Below are 21,427 nucleotides of genomic sequence, written 5' to 3'. Positions count from 1 at the left end.
ATCAACATGACACATTGAAAACAGAGAACGATCGGAAAGAGCAACAGTGTTGTACAGTGGTAGACCAAACTTACGTGTTCTGTATGAAGTGTTTTAGACCTTTTGTCTACCCCTGTATATATATATATATATATATATATATATATATATATATATATATATATATATAGGTGGCTTCTGATCTATGGTGATGAAAGTAAATAAGTTTATCTTATGTAAAGTCCTAACTCCAGAAAGAGCGATGCTTTATGTGTTAGTCGAGAGTTCAGGTCACAGCTCTGCAGTGGAGTTTCTATTGGAGTAAGTTGGCGCGAAGTACAGTCATGTCAAGACGAGGCCACTACCGTTGAGAGGCTTTTCAGAGAATTTTCATAAACGTGACGTTATCTATACACAAAGGTAATTTTAGAAAAGAAAAACTCATGTAGGTGCAATGATCCACTAGAGAGATGAGAGGGGAAATAACAAGGCGTGGTGGTCTTGATATTCTTCAAAATTTGTGGATAAAACCATATTTATTTATAAATGATAAGCCGCTTATTTTTGTAGAAATTTTTATTTAATTTATTTATTTCTGAATGTACAGCGTGTCCAGAATATTTTCTAACACTACATTTTTTACATTTATTTCTCAAGGCACTGCTTGTTGTTTACCTGAAACAATATGAAAACGTTTTTAATATTTGTCTTACTGATGTTTCATGAAATATAATAACATTTTTAAAGATAGAACTAAAATTAAGATGACTACAAAAGTGAATTGGAAGTACAACAGGTACAAGTTTATAAACATAGGGAAAAGAAGGGAGGAGACAGTAAACGATACAGTAATTTAGGCGTTGATATCTCTTAAGCTCTTTTGTGTATTCATTCCATGGTAATACCCCGAATGCATTGAACTTAAATATAGTGTAAGGGTTATAAAATTAATTTTCAGTGAGTTAATTTTGATATACAAGGTGTCACGAGGGTCCCCTGACATAGAGTAACTCAGTTATTATCAGAGCTTCAACAAAATGTAAGAGGGGGAAACCGTCTTCAAATATGATAAATATTGACCTTTTTGTTTTGAATATAATGTTTAGTTTTATTATTCTCGGAGTTTGCACTCAATAGTAGATCCGAAATAAGCACTGTATACTCAATGATTTGCTTACGTACATGCAAGTCAAAGACGAATCTTTTATTTTGTAATATTTGAATATCTAAATAGTTTACTGAACTAATATAAGGAAAAGAATTTTAGATGTTCATATACTCTCAGGTTCTTCGACAAGTTCTCTGAAAATTTAACGTTTTCTTATCTCTTCATATTTTACTAACCTAACTACTTCATGCAATACAAATTTTATTCTTTGTCTGATTTAAGAAAATTGTTGAGTTTTCACTTGAAAAAAAAAGTTATTTGGAGGCTATTATGGAAAAAAGGAGAACAAAAAAGATAGGATTATTTTTAATATAAAGTAGGCGAGAAAGTAATATTATCTTCCGTTAGTTGATCATAATGGCTTTTACTATCAGCCTTCGCTTCCTTCTCGCCGTTGTTGCTCACTGCTGCGTCGAGTCTAGGGGTAAACACATACCGATGAGACCTCGCGATCGAGGTCAAGGTTTAAGTAGCGGTCGCCATTTCGATGTGTAGGTCGCGATGAATGAAGGTTGAACATAGCGAGGAGATCGCACCCTCGCTATAAGATTCCAGTTTGATGAGGAACATTACTATAACGCGTGTGAAATTATTGCATAAAGATCACTCATATAGACGAGTGCTTGTCTTTGCAGGTATTTCTTTATCTCATTTCAGTAACGAATTTAGAAAGAAAAACCTTTTTCATTAATCTCGGAATTGGGGTGTGTGTAGTTTTCAAGCATAGAAATGATTAACAGTAACTTTGTTTCTTTTTTCTTTTCTTTCTTTTCTTTTTTTTAAGAAATTCCACAATTTACGAACTTCAGCCCGAAAGTCCCCTCGCTGTAACCGCAACTGCCTTATATAATAATAAGCTACAGCATAATTCTCAAATAAATATGAATAAGTTATCTGACATTTCCATTTCAGTTAGTATTTTCGTAAATTTTCTATCCAAAACGTGCCTATTATGATGTTTGTATTTCGTATCCCATATTGCTAGAACATTCCTTACTAGATCTATTAATATGTCTTCATAATCAAATTTAATAGGGCAGCAAAACCTCTCGAGCATAGACACCCATATTCCTATGTAGACAAAATTCTGAACAAATGAAGACTTTATTTTGTGCAGCGCTTAAGGGAGAACCAATGAAAACACGAGCCACAGCGATGCTTCCTCTGAACATCGATGTAAAAACAAACTCGGTTGTTTATCATCGCGACCACTAATTCACTCTCGAGGTCGACCTCTAGGTGGCGATGTAGCGTACTTCTTCGGCATGCGCTTACTACCCATTTAAATCCACGTGTTTGTGCCAGTATTGAGGTAGCGACCGCGACTTAAACCTCGACCTCAATCGCGAGGTCTCTTCTGTATGTCCTTACTCTAAGAGGCCGTTTAGACGTTATGATAAATCATCAAGGGTAGAGATAAATTTCAGAAATCATCACATCTAAATTAGTTTATCTCATGATATCTCTCCTGCATATGATACGATGCGATAAGTTCGACATGTTCAACTTATCGCATGCAAGCCAGGTATAGCCCCCCGTAGAGAAACAAAGGAATGAATAGGTCACCGCTTCCAACCCTTGTTCGCTGCCAGCTTCTTGGAAGGAAAGCGGAAAAAACAGGTTTTGCTAAGAATTTGCTTATACCTGTCGTCCTGTGATCTGTTCTGTTGACAAAAAGGAAAGAAATATCTTTTCCCCATTTTCTGTTCATGAAATGCGAATAGTTTTCCAAACTACGAAAACTACAACAAATTAGCCGTTCGATTTGGTTTGCTTTGATTTATGAAATTTAACCTCGGCTAAAGCAAAGATAGATCCATAGTTTAAAATGAGATAAAACCGACTAGCACCGAGAATTGAAACCTAGACCGCATACATCAGAAGCGGCACGTCCTTGATTGAAACCTTTGTCCATATCTTCGAAACAAGTCATTATAAACCTAAAATTAAATACAGTATTTGCAATAATACTTCCACATAAATTTACTGGGGACCAGAGATGGACACATCAACCATGGTCTACTAGTCTATAAGTAATTGTGAGAGGTAGCCCACGTTGGTCTGTCTTACTGTTTGTATCAATCAAGCATACCAATCTCGATGGACTGATTGCTAGTTTCTGATAACAAATGAACGTTTCTGAGAAAATCAAAATGAATTAATTAGTTTTTTAAATATTTAAATAATCTTAATTTTATGAATCGTATTTCCTTTTTTTTTTTTTTTTTTTTTTTACTGTCCATTACGTCCTCATTATTAGTCTATATTTTAATCAGTAGATCGCTAGTGATTTCAGAAATGAAAAGTAGCGCTCAAACTTAAGAAAGGTTAGCCACCCTTGTTGTAGACCTATTCAATATTGTTTTATTTTTCAGTTCTTACTCTGGTTTGTCAATCAAGCGTTTTAGTGCTTACCTCCTGTTATTGCTGAACGGGACGTAAAACCCAAAATCAACTCAACTCAATTCAATTCCGAATTCAGAAATCGTATATAGATACTTCATAACTAGAATTTCGAATTTTGAATATATATATATATATATATATATATATATATATATATATATATATATATATATATATATATATATATATATATATATATGCTTCATACTTATTTCACTTCTATATAAATTGTATTTTAATTTACAATGTCAGATTAAATATTTTAACCAAAGGCGAGCTCTTTAACCAATAGTAACCATTAGGCTAGAAAGGTTTATCTTCTTCCAAGAACACTTAAGATTATTATAATATAAACTATGGGTGTTCTGAAAATGGTGCCTACGGACCACAGAGCACTCTTCTGCAGGTCACAATAAAGCGAAAATGTTGTATGATGAAATGCCCTCCGTGGCCTCCTTCAGGCTCTATGGGGAATCAAAATTTTACTATGTGGCAACGTCGCAGAGTAACTTGAAGCCATTAGCATTACTCTACGAATACAACAAAGCGTTAAATCGATTGCTTCACTAATAAGTGATGCCAGTATCAATCAATATCGACTTTAGTTGCCATCTGGAAAAGAATCGATATAACTATTTGATAGATTGATACATCTAAATCTATGGTTCTTTATTTGCGACGTTGCTACATAGTGCAATTTATGTCTCCAGACGACGACTCGAAAGGTATACAAATATATATATATATATATACTGGCGGATCCAGGATATGATCAAGGGAGGGGTTAAACCATAGTTTGCCGCTTTATCCTGTGTAAAGCAGGATTGAAGCCCTTTAATCCAGTGTATACCTGAGCGTCAAGAAGGGGGGGCTATAGCCCCCTCCTTGGATCCGCGCCTGTATATATATATATAAGGTATGGGTCGCGGACATAAGCTCACCAGTAATAATACATATAATTGTATTATGAAATAATTAATGAAAGGAAAAAATACAATAATGATAACTAATTACACTTATACGTTAACTAATTTATACTAATTGCAAAGGAAAATAAACATGAATAAAATAAATACAAGTAAGCAATGGAAAAATGGTAAACGGAAAATATGACTAAAATCCAAACTAGACTTTGAATATTAATAATCTGGCAATGTACTATGTTTGTTTTTGTCGATTACAGCGCCATCTATCACGTAACGAAAAAATGTTCAATACGGTAGTTACGTATTTTTTCACGGAGAATCAGAATATGCGATAAAAATGGGAGTTCCTATTTAAGATTTCAAAGTTGCCCCTCCCTCCCCCGGGTGGTGGGGGCAGGGGGTCGCGTGTGGTATCTTTGGATGTTCCCCTTCGAGGTGAACAACTTTTGTTGCAACTTTTTTAAAATCCGATTTGCAGTTTTCAAGATATTCCCAAAAACAATTATAAATGCTTCACCCTATATATATATAGGGAGGATTGGACAAAAATCTAAAACGTTTACAAAAGTGTGAAAATCATACCTAGTATGGTGTGCGGCCTCCTTTTCCGTCCAAAACAGATTGGATCCGACGTGGAATGGACGTATAGAGCTCCTGAATCGTGGTGTGTGGAATTTTGTACCACCAGGGTGCAATGGGTAGAACCTGGTTCCCCAAAATGGCCTCATACTCCTTAGTATTCATCATTCCATGCAGGGCTATGATGGGACCTGCAGAAAACCACGATATCACTGTCCATACTGTAACAGAATCACCCCCATGCTTTACAGTTGGGAGCAGACAGTCTGTATCCTAGGCCTGCGACGGTGTTCTCCATACGTAAACACGACTGGTTGTTGGAAACAAGGTGAAGGTCGATTCATCGGACCACATTACGTGTTTCCACTGCTCATAAGTTCACGCCTTGTGGTCCTTGCACCACTGGATACGCCTCTTCGCATTTACTGCTGTGACTAGGGGATTGGCGATAGCGGCCCTGCCATGAATTTTCATTTTATGAAGTTCCCGTCGGGCTCTGTTTTCGATGAAACCAGGTTCTATAGGCCGGAATTGAGTTCAGACGTAATTTTCATTGCAGTGGTATTCTTTTTTAGCTGCTACAATCCTTTTTAATGCTCTCCGGTCCCTATCTGACAGTAGCTCCAACCAGACGGGCACCAACGATCATGCCTCTTTGGAAGTCTGTCAGGTCGCCCATTTTACCGCACCACTTTCACACCACGACACTCACAGGTGAACTTGTTACTGCTAACGGAAGAGGAAGGTCCACATGACACATTGAAAACAAAAGAACGATCGGCAACCGGAACACATGTTGTACAGTGGAGGGCCAAACTTACGTGTCCTGTGTGAAGTGTTTTTAGATTTTTTGTCCACCTCTGGCCCGGATATATATAGGGCCCGATCCAGGAATCTCTGAGGGGGGTACACTAATAACTACCAGTACATTTGAATTAAATTTGAGTTTTTTAAATGCCTTTAGGCATCTGTGATGTGAATGAGGAATTCCTTTGGAAATGCTAAGTGTCTGCTCTCGAATTCTTTTCCTTCAATCTTCAGAAAATTGACTTAAACTATTGATTTTGCAAAACTCTCTGCTAGCTTCTCACTTTAGGTAGTGTATATTTACAACGGAAGGGGGTGCACGTTTACCCTTGCACCCCCTAAATCCGGCCCTGTATATATATATATATAGTAGGTGACTTGTGTATCTTATTCCGTAGCTCATTGGGTCCCACTTTTTTTTTATTTTTATTTTTTCATTGATCAGACAGGACTCCAGTAAACAGGAAAATATAGTTACAGTTTAAGATGTGATTCGATATTCTGCAAGTATTTATATATTTATTGTCAAGCGAACAAAATGAAGTAGAATTTTACAAGCGTACAACTGTTCTAGATTTTAGTATTAATAAAAACTACGAATATGTTTACAGCTCAAAAATAAATTGAATGCTCTTCAATTGTAGTCCTTAATTAGCTATGGTCAAGAAGATGGATTTAAGTTGTTTTGTGTGTGGTCAGCTCATTGGTTTCCATCATCTTTAATTCTGGAACTAAATATAACTAATTTTATTTTTCGTTTAGAAATAAAATAGTCACCTTTAGCTCGTAACGAAAGAGAGCAAAATGTCACTATGGCATTACATTTCGTTATATAAAGAAATGAAAAAAAAATACATTTATAGTTGAAAATGTCGGAGGTAATTTGACAAATATTATGAACAATTCTATAATATGTAGAATTAAGTAATGGTTTATAATAAAATAAACTGCAATGAAATGCAGGGTATATGAAGTTAGCAAAAATATTTGACTCTATGAGCTGAAATACAAGTTTATTGAATAGATGGGGAAACTTCACCTTGAAATATACACCATGAATTTGATATTCGATAGAATTTGAAATATGTTAAGATCATGGGATCATTTATCATAGGATCATGTTTTATATCTCATTTTGTTCAGAATAGAACATCCTTTCCAACTGTACTACTCCTTTGTCCGTATTATACACCAGAAACTGGAAAATCGAGGAAAACTGGGAGATTTTTCGATTTTTCGAAATTTTTGCATCCCTCTAGTTCGAGCCTGGGTTCACGTAGGGATATGAATTTTTTATGAAAATACGTAGTTATGTACAGAATACGTGTGCTAAATTTAAATCCTGCAAAATTTACATTATATATATAATTTACTGCATCGTTACTATTTGGCCTAGAGTCATGGTTTAAACGCCATTTTCTTCAGTATAACAAACCCTTTCCAACGATACCACTCACATGTCCGTATCATACACCTGGACCGGAAAATTCGGGAAAAACCGGTTTTTTTAAAGGATCCCCCCGAAACACTTCACCACTTTGGCCAGTGGCGGCTCTAGCCCGGGGGACCTAGATCTAGGATTCTCTGAGGGAGTGCACCAATAACTACCAGTACATTTGAATTAAATTTGAGTTTTTTTAAATGCTTTATCTGTGATGTGAATGAGAAATTCCTTTGGAAATGCTGAGTGTCTGATTTCGATGAATTCTTTTCCTTCAACCTTCAGAAAATTGACTTAAACTATTTATTTTGCAAAGCTCTCTGCTAGCTTCTTACTTTAGGTAGTGTACATTTACAACGAAATGAAATGATTTTTTTTAGTTTTCAGCCCCACGGTTATAACGGTTAGGCTAAAGGAGACGGTGAGAATGAGAAATGAATGAAATGGTGGAATGAAGAAAGTGGAAGGAAACCCACGTACACGGTGTTTGTCCACCACAAAGTTCACTTGGCGGGAGCAGGGTTTGAACCAGGAACCCATGCACCAGAGGTGAACGCTCTACCACTGAGCCACCGCGGCCGATATATTTACAACAACGCGGGGGTGCACGTGCACTTTTGCACCTCCCTAAATCATGCCCTGCCTAGGACCCCAGTTTTTTGAGTCAAAAAATAATTTATTATTTATATATTTTTGAAAGTTTATAGTAAAGTCATGATATACCTATCATAGTCTGGGGTCTGGCTGGCTCCCCGATTTTTTACCTTCTACATCCGACACTGACTCTGGCCCGGCCCTGGGTTCACGTAGGGATCTGAAAATTTCTTGAAAATACGTATTACGTACACAATGCGTGTGCTAAATTTCAATCTTGTATCTTGAAAACAAAGGGATGAATTTTTTTTTTTTGAAAGTCTGAATTTAGGCCACACACGCACGTATAACTAACCGGTTAGCGTACGCGCCTTTGGCGTGGGAGACCCGGGTTCGATTTCCAGTGGGAGCTCATGTGGTTTGGATTCCACGTTAATCAGTAGGTCCACGTCTCACATAGCATCACTGCTGAACAGGACATTAAACTCAAAATCAACTCAATCATATTATAAAAATTTACTGCGTCGTTACTATTTGGCCTAGAGTCATGGTTCAAACACTATTTTCTTCAATATAACAAGCCCTTTGCAACGGTATGACTCACATGTGCGTATCGTACACCTAAAGCGGAAAAATTGGTAAAAATCAGATTTTTTTTCTGAAAAAATCGCCCCCTCGGAATAGTTGCGACCCTCAGCCTCGGGCCCGAGTACACATGGATCTAAAGAATTGAGAAATAGGCCTACTCAAAGGTGCACACAATCCGTGTGCAAAGTTTCAATCTGGTATGTTAGAAACTAAAGGCTTGAAAAAGTTTTGAAATTTCCTCAAGGATAAGTCACTTCCCTCTGTCCCCACTTGGCGCCACCAAGATGACCATCTGATTCCAAAATGCATCATTTTTTTGACCAATAAAAAAGCCGGCCTAAATACCTGTTATAGAACCTAAATAAGCGGTCAAAGACAACACTTACGCAAAGATACCATGAATCCTAAAAGATTTAACGAGAAGTTGCGTAGTTACGGATTAGTATACAAGGTATATATATATGGGGGGGTTTTGTATGTTTAAATACTTGGGACAAGAATGTATATTTTATCTTTTAATTTAGATATATTCTGTGGACACAAATACAAAAAATGAATTAAAAACCCCAGCAATAAAATGACACTCGTCTTTCAGCTTACTATTAACGATTCTTAAGTGTCTAAATAGGCAACACCGTTCTATATTTCTTTTCTTTTTTAAACATAAACACAATTATATCATTGCTACGGACATGATAATTGCAAAAGCCGCATAATAGTTCTTTTCCATTTCAAGCTCTTTATTTTACTACGGCGGGAACACAAATTACCAAGAAACAGGAATTGTCCTTTCACAAGTGGCAGGTAGAAACGCACACACACACACCACAAGCAAACATCGTGGCCCTGTATTTTTCTGAAATAGTTCACATAACCTCCGAAAGATGTCAGACTCTATTGACCTCTGTGAGGAATATCTCCGAGCGATATCGCCGTGTGTGAATAGAAAATATCTCTCTTGCATATGATAAAAAAATCTCCACCCTTGATGATTTATCATAACGTCTAAAAAGGGCCTAAGGCGAGTTGAAAGTTTCCGCAAGTGCTGCGTAACTGTCATACCTTTTATCCGAACAAGAGCTAAACGGTGAGCAGGTACAATCATGTTTTATCATCTGACCATTTTTCTTTCGTTTTTTTTTTTTTTTTTTTTTTTTTTTTGTCTTTTTAGTTCGTTGTACGGCGGCAATTCTCTTTAGGTTAACGGAGACGGATGATTAATGAAAGTGATCTTTTTCTTCCTGTCCTCCCCCACGGCAAATCGAACACGGAACGTCGTACAACAGAGGTATATACACTAGTTACTACACCAGAGGGAAGGTCATCTGTTTATGGAAATATTATGCGTCGATCATATGTAGTGAAGAGGTGTCCTGAATTCACGAGAGTAAACAAAGAAGTTAAAATGGAAGCAGTTCTGGCAGCAGGCATAATTCAATGGCTAAGTGATAAAAGAAAAGCTAGACAATGGTGGAAATTACGTCGAAAAGAAACTCTTCTATTAGGAAATACGTAGCAGTAGCCAATTTTTAAGTACATATAAATTCTGTGAAGGAACAAATACTAGGTGTTGTAACCGTATTTTGCGGAACCGCATCGTAACTAGGATTATTACATATATATCTATTATATATATGTGTCGAATTTTAAGTTGATGCATATGGTAAATAATTGATAAGATTTCCTAATAATAATTATTATTATGATAATAATAATAATTTAAATAAAAGGAAGTAGATTTTGAAATACATGCAATAGCTAAGCTACTTTGGCGTTTGAAAATGTGTTACGTTTTTATAAATTATGCTTAATTACTTGTCCATTTTGATTACTAAATATTTCATTAATTTTGCAAAGCCTTTTAAAACAAATGTTGATATTAGACAACGATTATTATTATTTCGTAGTGTGCCGTTTCGCAGGAGATCAACGAATTCAAACGATACCTGATCATCATGAAAGCAAAAGTGGGTCAGCGTTCGTATTTAGCAGACGGTATTGTCATCTCAGCGTTCACCTAGCGTCATCAGGACAAATGGGGAGCTTGTTGAAAATAAGAAGTAGTGAGCTCCGGTTTAGAGAGACTGCAGTAGCAGCAAGGGGACTACAAGCCAGCTGATAAGTCCTAGCAATTTAAGGTTTGGTGTGCCAAGAATTAATTCACTTTCCACCAAGTTTTTTTATCTGATGACTTAATATTTTTTTCAACAAATGTCTAGCAAACGTAGTTATCAAATTCATTGTAAGTCATATTCATACTTATGAAACACTGATAATTACATTACATTTGTTTGACGGCGATTTCTTTTCTCAGTACTAGATAGCAAGAATACTCTCTTTGTCATGGCTTAAAAACTTTAACTGACAATTATGGTAACCAAATACGGAATTAAAATGTCCGTGTTTAAAACCTTCATAATATAGGAAAACAGACTCTAAAATACAGAATAACCTTATACCACTAATACAATATATAATGCAAAATAAGGTCACTTGGGTTATGATGTTTCTCCGGGTCATCTGCGTCTGGGTATCACTTTTAGACCCAGTGTGACCCGGTAACTCGACCAGATCGGATACCATGTCGGACTTTTTGTCCTGATCAGACCCTGAGATCCAGAAGCATATCGATATATGTAATGTTAGTATGAATGTCATCTCTATAGAATTTTATGATTGATTAATAATGTTGAATAAAGTTCAAACATTGATTTGTTTGATTTCGTTTAAACATTTATCAATCAATCCTAAATATATGTTTTCAATATTTGAAAAAAAAATCATATGTATTCGTCTTTCCGTAGTTAAAAATAATTCAGTGATTTCTGTATTTAGTCTTTGCAGGAAAGATTTAACGAAAAGAAAAAAAAACTCTTTGTACTCAGTGGCATATTTTATATTCTAAACAAATTTACAGATTTGTTCGATTAAATGTTGACAATCGCCTATAAGAAAAATCTCTAGTGTATATTTTATATGGTGCTGAGGCGTTAATAGCCTGATAAATCTTGTTGTTAGCTTTCAGTGCAATGTTTTGACACACAGAGAAACGCAAAGAAAAAACGAGGAAGGATAATTGCAAATGTAGTGTGAAGACACAGACAGAGGATATAATCGTGTTCGATATCATTACATTAGCATCCATGTCATATATTCTCCTAATGTGTCTGGGATACTGTATTGTCTCTGAGTTATATAGCTCTGTCAGGATCATTGGCTCACTATGAGTCATTGGTCTATCCATGTCAGAATGGATCACTCCGTGAATTGGGTCTGTTGGGATTGTCGACATTGGTGGTGAGTCGTGAGTTTGACAACCTGTTTCATTTATGGTGGGGTCACGAGCCAGAGAACTTGTGACCTATTCCATCCCTGGAAAAAAGAAGACGCGCAGCACCATATATATAAATAAATATGTTAGAAACAATTAATGATCAACATCGTCTACTGATTAACCTTAAACTATAATGTAACAATTAAAGGGTTTAATGCAAGAACCAGGTATGTCCACTTTTAGATATTTTCTTGAGCTGCTGTCTCTTGCTCTAACTGTATGTAGGTACCTCCATTTACATTATAACACTGAATATAAATGTAGGATCTACATGATTCCTGCACACAATGTAGAGTATTTCTTTCCCTAATGAATCATGCGGAAATCTCAACTTAGCTAAAAGTGAATCTACTGGTTCTTGCATTCAATCCTTCAATTAAAATCTATCATTCTTGTGCACTAGAACATGATTAAAGTATGCTATTTTTCGATTTAATTGTGTTTATTTTCAGAAAATATTTTTTCCTGATACTCTAACCTGTAGAGAAGAGCCTAAACTAACTACAAAACTACCCTGAAAGAGAATACCGTACGAAACTGAATTGTTTTTCGTTAATGTAATCCGTAACTAACATTAAATAGATGTTATGAAATTCAGCGAATAGAAGCGAAACCTTCAACTTACCGCATAAACCAGTATATTTATCATTGCACTGTGTAGACTTGCATTCCCTACATGGAGGCCCCAATTTATAGATTGTAGCTCCCAGGAAATTTCCGGCTACACGGTAGTTACAAATGAGAAATTTTGTGTAAAAGATTCCTTCTCGAAACTTAGAATATCCACAACCAACTTTTGTTGTCTCTGCCCAAACTACTTGGGTGTAATGTCCTGCAGGCATCAAATGCTCACTGTAAGACACATTTAATTCAATTGTATTATTTTCTTGAAATGGTTATTATATTTAAAACACAAAGATTAGAATACTTCGACACATTTATGAATTATATACATATGCTTTATTCCAATACAATTCTTACTAAAATGGATAAATTTATTAGAATCTTTAGTTTACAACAATTTCCACTTTGTTCTACCCTTGAAGGTAAGCCAGAAAATAAAACTTCTACTTATGTTTTATTGTTAATACTAAATATATAGTAAAACGCCTATGTAGAATTAGCACATATCCTTCCGTTAGTTTTCCACATATTCGCCTTCACTGTTAAAATAATTGCCTAGGCAACAGTACCACTGAGAGAACCCCGATGAGATTCTGACTACAAAGCCATCTTGAACCACATACCAGACATTATTATGTGATCAAAATCGCTTGTCATGCATACGTTAATTTATTTTGGGGGAAAGGTTGATATCGGACGGGTCTAGTTCAGGATTGTACAATGAGTGCGAAAGAATTTCCCAGGCACCATCATTGCAAATGTTTCGATGTTGCTTGATATGTTGTGCCACGTTTTACGGTATAAGGGTAAACTGAAAAATTACGATGTAATTCTATGCAATGACACATACCAGACAATCTCCCCTCTTATCTGCGGGGAGATTTCCGAAATTAAACAACCTACATACTGTTATGTGGTTTGATCGCAACGAATTCCACCCAATCACTTAATTTCACTGACGCTCATATATATAAAGTTTTGTTTGCGGGATTAGACTCTCCGAAATACGCAGAGTATTAAGTTTCGGTTAGTATATCATTCTACTGTTGATTAACACGCATATGCATCTCAATCTCAGGGGGGTAATTGCTCTCTCCAAATGGCGTCTCTCTTCCAGACAAATGAGCAATTCCAACCTGTCCGTCGAGAAATACCAGTTTATCAGAGCAAAAACGGAAAAATGTTTATGTATATAATTACGAAAAAAGTCTATATACACAGCTGAATGTCAGTTTGCACTAGAATCGAACAAATTAGTATGACAATAACATATAAAACATAATTATAAGGCAACCTTAACATACAAAATATTAACAAGTGTGGGTAATAATTGAGCACTAAAGTTTGATGCATCTTATTATTTGAGCTTCAGGATTAAAACAATCTACGGATGTGTTTGATATTTTCTTATATAATTCCAGAAATATATAGAACAGAGAACGCTAAATTACAACAAACTTGAACTTTACCCTGTACCTCAAAAAATAAATAAATAAATAAAAAGTGATTTTAATTAAATGACAAATGCCGAATTCATTGGTGGAAACCAAAATTTTCCATCGCATCACGCTTTTGTTGGGCAGACCACAACACATTATACGAAATGTAAATATTTATGTATATTTGCTATGTAATATAGACTAGGAAGTCGCATTACACTAATATTAAATTTTGTTGACTTACACTTAAAATACTTTCTTTGGTCGCTTACGCTTGTAGACATCTTCTGGACTCTCTCTGATGATAGACCAGCAATACTCAGCAATCATAAATTTAGTCCATCTTCCACTGTAACGCTTTTCAAATGTTGTAATCCTCACGAAAACGTTAATCGTGTTCATCACTGGACGAGATTTTGAGGGGAAAAGTCAAGACGTGAGTGCAAAAAGTGTAATTTTAAAGAAATGTTGCACTCCATGCCTTCAGACTTAGTTTCGGGCTATCAATGTACAAGCGTTACTCGAAGGGATTATGTTCATGTCTCAAACACTGACATAAGCCAACTACATTTTTACGACAAGCAATGCATGCATTTTCAACAAAATAGTCTTCAAAATTACTGTGAAGAGATTCAAACCTTGGAGTCTGGAGTCCAACAATGGCCTTTTTTTTAAAGGAAGATTTAAGTCTTGTACAAGATCGTTAAGCTCTTCTTGTGTGATCAATGAGGTGACGTTGACTGGGATGTAGATGGCTGAAAGTTTACATCTTTCCTGTTGCTTCGAATATCTGAAGCATCTTCTTCTGAATCAATAGTGTAATGTTCTGGAGCTTTAGGTACTGGAAGATCTTCACTGTGGGGTACTGGAAGATCAGCTAGGCGAATAGCTAACTTTAAACTAGAGTACTTAATCTGATGTTTAGATTTAGAGGAAAATCTTTTTACATCTGTCAAGCAAAAGTAACAGTCAGTTACATGCTCTATTTGTTCGAGCGAAGTCATAGGAAGAGCAAATTTTATAGAACTGCGTTTTCCTTTAACCAGTTGCAAAAAATCCTGAAAAACGTAGTGCAACATAGGTGGGGCTCAAGACCTATCCTGATCTCCAACCCTTTATTATTGTTCATTAACCTTTTTAACTAAGTATGTAAGACTGCATTTTCGAGTATTAAATGTAAGTTCACCACGCACATAACAATTTAAGTCAAGTTTATTTTTACACGCACGGGACATTGCACTCCACTGCAAATAGCTAAGCGTTTTTTAAGTACTCTCTTGAAAGCCAGATGCACAGCACACACTACCACAAGAGACACAACACGACAAACGTGACCAGTCCTAACGAAACGCCATTCAACAAATAACAATACAATCGAACCAAAAATTACTCAAATGCTAGAACATATGACATCAGTTAGGCAACACAAATCTGAACTCGATTATCACTAGATGTTAATGATCTACTACCTGAAATGAAGAAAAAGAGTGATGACAAATATGCAAATCTAGTGTTCCCTATTATAACACACACACACAAAAAAAAAAAAAAAAAAAAAAACTCTTACGCAGAAGCTTTTTTTTGGACAAACCATGTGCGTGGGTTTCCTTGGGGTTCTCCCGTTTTCTCCCACTTTTTTCATTCTACCTTTTCATCCATACCACTCATCATCACCGTCTCCTTTAGTCTAACGGGCATAATCATGGGACTTAAAACTCAAAGATTTCATTCCATTCCATTCCAGAAGAAAATTTGGAAGACGAGGAGAACACCTCTTTATACAGCGTATTCCTTCTATAAAGAAAAAATGTTTCTCGGGTGATGTTTAAATAAGCGTATATTGTAAGCACGTTTCTGACCCTCCGCCGGTCTAGTGGGAAGCACGTGCACCTTACGTGTACGGGGTCTCGGATTCGAATCCCGGTAGAGAACATTGAACGACACAGCGCTTCTGAATTCACGTTATATTGTAGATCCACGTCTCAAATAGCCTCGCTGCTGAAAAGGTACGCTAAATGTCAATAACTAAACCAATATTAATCATATTTCATCATCATCCGTAAAAATAGGTATTTCACATTACAAAATTTCAAACTTTTCAATTTCTCACAAGCTTTGTATGTGATACATAAAAAAGCAATTCCAGATTTGAATTTCGCATTCAAAAATATATAAGAAAAATATATTTCTATGTAAAGGACAGCTTTTGTGTTGGACAGTGTCATTGGTAAGCCTATGTAGAAGACATGAAAGCGATTTATGTTTTGTGTTTGATTCAGCGGAACTCTTAAATACAGTTCTGAGAGTAACGTTTCGAACCAGGGCTAGCCATGTGTAAATTTATACTTATATTTGCAGTCAGTGATGATTTCAGTAAATTTCATCCTGGAAGAAATTTTAATACATTGGGGGACAAAAGTAGTACCAAGAACGAGCTATCAATTCAAATTCAAGTCAGTAAAACATATGGCTCCGGGGAAAAAAAATATAGCTCCTGGGGAATTTCCCTCCCGGATCACCCCCTGAAATCATCATTGTTTTAAGTAATTAATTTAATGATGGCGACAAGGTGGCTGGATGGTTACTGTTGGCAGATGTTCGTGTTTTGTCATCATACATATGAAAGATATTCTGAAAGGTACTATTGCAAGAAAGGAGTTTAAAAATGAATTTAACCTGAATAGGTTTGTAGGACATGCCATTTTCCAGATAGGTAAACAATATTTTACTTTTAGAGGGAGCACTTTATCTTTTAACGGCAATTAAGAAGTGTGTGGGGTGCTATTTTCTTTAATCGAATGAAAGTTTCCACCTTACCAAAATACGTTCAACCTTATGTGTTAGAGTTCTATTTAAACGTTAAGTGGTATAAATTAAGATTGATTAAAATAGAACAAATATGGTAATGGGGAACGAAAAACTGTTATTTTTTAAAATCCATTCAGTGTATAAAGAAAGGAATACCTCTTTCTTATTGCGCCTGGCCACTGAAACGGAAAGTTCCGAATTCAGAAAGACGGGAATAGAGGACAAGGACAACCGATCTTCATATGGCTTCAGTGTTCCAATACATAGTTATTGGAATCCATATTCTAACCAGAAATGTTGGAAATGTATTATTTCTGGTTTGAACACTGGTCATCATAGTGAAAAAGTGTGCTGCAGAGAGAGAAACGATTTCTTGAAATGGATTCAGTAATGGAAGAATAGCTTCCACGCTTTGGTCATTATCCGTCCGTTTGGAGAAGTATCCGTTACGCCACACAAAAGCGCATTTGAACGAAAACCCGCTTTGAATTCAGTTTTTTTTTTTTTCGCAATATATAACAAGAGTGATTATGTAGGCCGAGTTTGTCAATATAGGTAATCTGTTACGATCTTATAAGGTAACGGTGACTTTAATAGTAACTATAAATATCCCATGCATGTACGTTTAGTGTGATTTTTGTACAATTTCTGACAGTTTCTCCTATTACATCTTACAACAACTCGCATAATTTCTAATTCTAATACAATTTCACTGTGATATATGAAACTTATTTGTGTTTATGTTAGATGTATTCGAAACAACATAGCTTCTGGTGCATGGGGTTCTGGGTTCAAAACCTGCTCCCGCCAAGTGAACTTTGTGGTGGACAAACACCGTGTGCGTTGGTTTTCTCGTATCCGTTTCCTCTCACTTTCTTCATTCCAGCATTTCATTAATTTCTCATAATCATCGTCTCCTTTAGCCTAACCAGCATATTCGCGGGACGTAAAACTCAAATATTTAATTTAATTTTTCTAAACAACATAGCCTGCATGAAAGGCTAATTCCTAACATTTAACAGTCACCACTCCGCTACGTGCACTGCATGCCTGACGTCAGTAGATACTGTTCGCGTGAAGGAAATTGGTAGATGTGCTGTGTATTATTAATACAACAGTCATAACTATATTTAGAAATTATCATTAATGTCCACTTAAACTCAAGTTTTTCTCTGTAGGCAAAGAAAAAGAAGTTAAACATACACAATTATAATTATTTAATAAATGAGGATATTAACCTTTAGTGTAGAGAGAGCCAAAGTCTTTCATTTAACACATACTGATCAGTAATAGAGTTGAATATCGCATAATACAAACACAGGTCATTGCTGCTGCCTATCTAATTGAAGAACAACATGATTAGCCAATATCCAGAAACTAGTAATGAGGTTTCCGGTGGTCCTTAATTGAAAGATGCTTTCCGAAGCATCCATACCTTGTTTTAGAAGGAAAGTATTCAGACCTGTTGAATGGTTAATGTTTAATATAGCAGACATGGGGCTATTTATCAAAAAAATAATTAAAATAAAATAGAACTAAGTTGAATGTTATGAGAAAGCAAATTTTAGAGGTAAATATTTTATTCAACAATTCATTATAGAATCCTCGAACAGAAAGTAGTGCTTAATATCGGTATTTGTTGTTAAATACATTCGAAAAATACGATCAGCAGTGGCGTATTTAGGGCTTGGCTACCGGGCTTAAGCTCCCTTCCCCAAAAATAAATTTCTTAAGCAAAACTTCATTCAAATTTGTCGGCACACAAAAGTGCTTATTCACGTGTTATGCCAAGCCCCCCCTCCCCCGAAACAAAATTGTAAATACGCCACTGACGATGGGAATAATAATGTCCTAACGACGAAGACGGGCATCATAATTTGTCGTACGGGGAAAGGCGTGGAGTTATTGTTTTATGCACAAAAAAAAAAGTGGAAAAATCGTTTGAAAAGCAAACGAGAAAATGAGGGAATATTCTGAAATAGAATCTAAAGTGAAGTGTGTAAAACCATAACTAACTAACTAACTAACTAACTCTATGGCCTATGGAACCCGGAGGTTCAGTGCCGCGTTCACAAAAGCTCTCCACTGACTTCTATCCTTAGCTAATTGGATCCAGTTTCTACTTTGTATTCCTATCTCTGCGAGATCCATCTTAATATTATCCTCCCATCTGCGCCTAGGTCTTCCTAATGGTCGTTTTCCTATGGGTCTACCAGTCAAGACTTTGAAAGCGTTTCTACTTTCTTCCATTCTAGCTACATGACCTGCCCACCTAAGCCTCCTAGACTTGACGACCCTAACAATGTTGGGTAAACCGTATAAACTATGTAGTTCCTCGTTATGAAGCTTCCGCCATTCCCCATTCTCGTTCCTCTTGGGTCCGAATATTCTTCTCAGGATCCTGTTCTCAAATACTTTCAGTCTATGTTCTTCCCTCAGAGTAAGCGACCATGTTTCGCAACCATACAGAACAACAGGCATGATTATCGTTTTATATATTTTAAGCTTCAAATTCCTCGACAGAATTCGCGACGACAAGAGATTTTGAACCGAATAGTAATACGAATTCCCTGCTTTTAGTCGACATTTAATTTCTTCGTGAATATGATTTTCATCTGTTAATATTGATCCTAAATAACAGATTTGAACAGATTTGAAAGTATCCACTTTATCAAAAGTATTATTTAATATTTTAACGCCTCAACAATTTGCCGTATTACGGTCCCGACGCACTTCCATGTATTTAGTTTTCTCTGCATTTACTTCTAGAAAATTAGCTGCATTAATGGGCATAACTGAGTGCATAAATGAACATGCTGCAATAGCAGTTACACTTGAGAAGTACTTAATGTTGAAGAAACGAGTAAAGAGTAATATGGGTTTCATCCTGTGTGGATTTTAGCACCTTTACAAACTTTTATTACTATTAATATTTACTTAATTTTAACAAAATTCATTGGCCAATAAATAACCGCAAACATAATTATGAAACTGTTGTTATATATAGTAACAATTTACCTTAAACAAGTCAAACTTATACATCTTGAAAAATACAGAAAAAAAAAGAAGAATGTTCAAAAGTATTTTTCTAAACAAAACAAATGACCATGAGAATTTCCTAATTATATAATGGGTGATATCAATAAAAATAAGTAACTACTCCTGAGAAGTCCTTCTCGAGAATCGGAGTAACTACACCTGGAGTAATCTCCTCCCTCAATTTCGTATCAATAAAACAAGCCACTACTCAGATCTAGTCTGCTCCAGATTTATGAACGTTTACTTGCGCTTCCTCTGCACGTAGCACTGAGTCGTATCAATAAAAGAAGTAGTTACTCATTTCTCCCATCTGTTGGGCGGTCATTTCGTTGTTTTTAACTTATGGCGTAATATCCTAAACGCCATGGAAGGGACAAGTAGCAACGACAGTTTCAATTAAAGTGCATTTCTGGATATTATAAAAGTTCCAGTGGTACTTTCAAAGTCACAGTTACCAGAAAGTAAACAAAGGAAAGCCGAAGCTTTGAAGGCAATTACAGTGAAATGCAACGAAATATCAAATACATCTACAAATGAGACACAAATTCAAAAGAGAATCTTTAATATCCGAGCGAGCATTAAAAAAAGGTAATACTGAAACCACGGGAACGAACCTCTTGGAACTGATGGATGTTGATTGGAATCCAGCAATATCAAGATTAGCACGACAAGTGCATATCACGTGTTGTCCAAGGTCTTTGTAGATTGTTTGGCTTTAAGAACGAAATCAGACACTTGGTCCCTTTGATTCCTTTTTTAAATAGTCCAGCCAGTCACGTCATAAAGCACATCCATCTGATTGCGTTTTCCACACCATACGTGTCCCCTTTCACCTTGGCATAAAAAAATATACATTCTCATGTATACACCCTTCCTACCAGCGTTGAGTTGAGTTGATTTCGAGTTTAATGTCCTTTTCAGTAGCGAGGCTATATGAGACGGGACCCACTGAGTAACTTGGAATCCGAACCATATGAGCTCCCGCCGGGAATCGAACGCGGGTCTGTCATGCCAAAGGCATGTACGCTATCCGCTTAGCCACGAAGGAGCTCTTCCTATTAGCGTATTCGTCTCCAAAATACTAGGTTTCTTTATTGCCAAGTGTTTATAGTCAAGTGCTCCGATAGCACCCGGAAATGTATATTGTTCTTGCCACTCTGCCTTTGCTGTTTGAATATTACACACACCTCCGGAAACAATCAATTTTCAGATTTCGCAATAATCGCATCCATTACACTTATAGTAGTCACAGACACAGTACTTTGAGCCACAACAGAATCCCCTGACATTCAATTCAGACCTGGAATCCCGGATCACTCACGTAAAGCAAGAAAACCCGCATCTTTTCGTCATTACGTAGTGCACCACGCCAATTTTCCGTTGATTCTCTTAAAAAATGTTGTGCTATCTACTTCACATTTTCTTTCATGAACCTATGTTTTTTGTAATTTCCATTTGCAACATTTCTATGCAATTTATAAGTTTTACTACATAGCAAAACAATCATATACTCTGCCATACTTCGCACGGAGTCACCTATTTAGCTTGCTCCACAAATTTGGAGAAGTTACTAGCATCACAGAAGAGTCTTGATTTTTATTGATATCAAACGCGGAGTAGTTACTCGGCTCGAGAATAGAGGTGTGGTTACTTCAAAAGGGCGGGTCTTCTCCGAGGTCAGCCGAGACGACTAGT

The 21,427-nt window shown here is 36.2% G+C and overlaps 1 protein-coding gene across 1 annotated transcript in view; it reads right to left on the bottom strand.

The window, feature by feature from the left end:
* Positions 1-554: 554 nt before the first annotated feature.
* The window catches only part of LOC145672100 (salivary antigen-5-like), a 36,570-nt gene continuing 15,697 nt past the window's right edge, over positions 555-21,427 (bottom strand). Inside the window, exons 2-3 of the mRNA XM_081741368.1 lie at positions 12,448-12,674; positions 555-654 (exon numbers count right to left, since the gene is read on the bottom strand). Of these exons, the coding sequence (XP_081597494.1) occupies positions 632-654; positions 12,448-12,674 (250 nt within the window). The 3' untranslated portion in view covers positions 555-631. The remainder of the gene's footprint in view (positions 655-12,447; positions 12,675-21,427) is intronic.

Source organism: Thermobia domestica, chromosome 15 (genome assembly GCF_964235325.1).
Source record: "Thermobia domestica chromosome 15, izTheDome1.hap1.1, whole genome shotgun sequence".
NCBI lineage: Eukaryota > Metazoa > Arthropoda > Insecta > Zygentoma > Lepismatidae > Thermobia > Thermobia domestica.
This window is presented reverse-complemented; position numbering and strand designations above follow the sequence as displayed.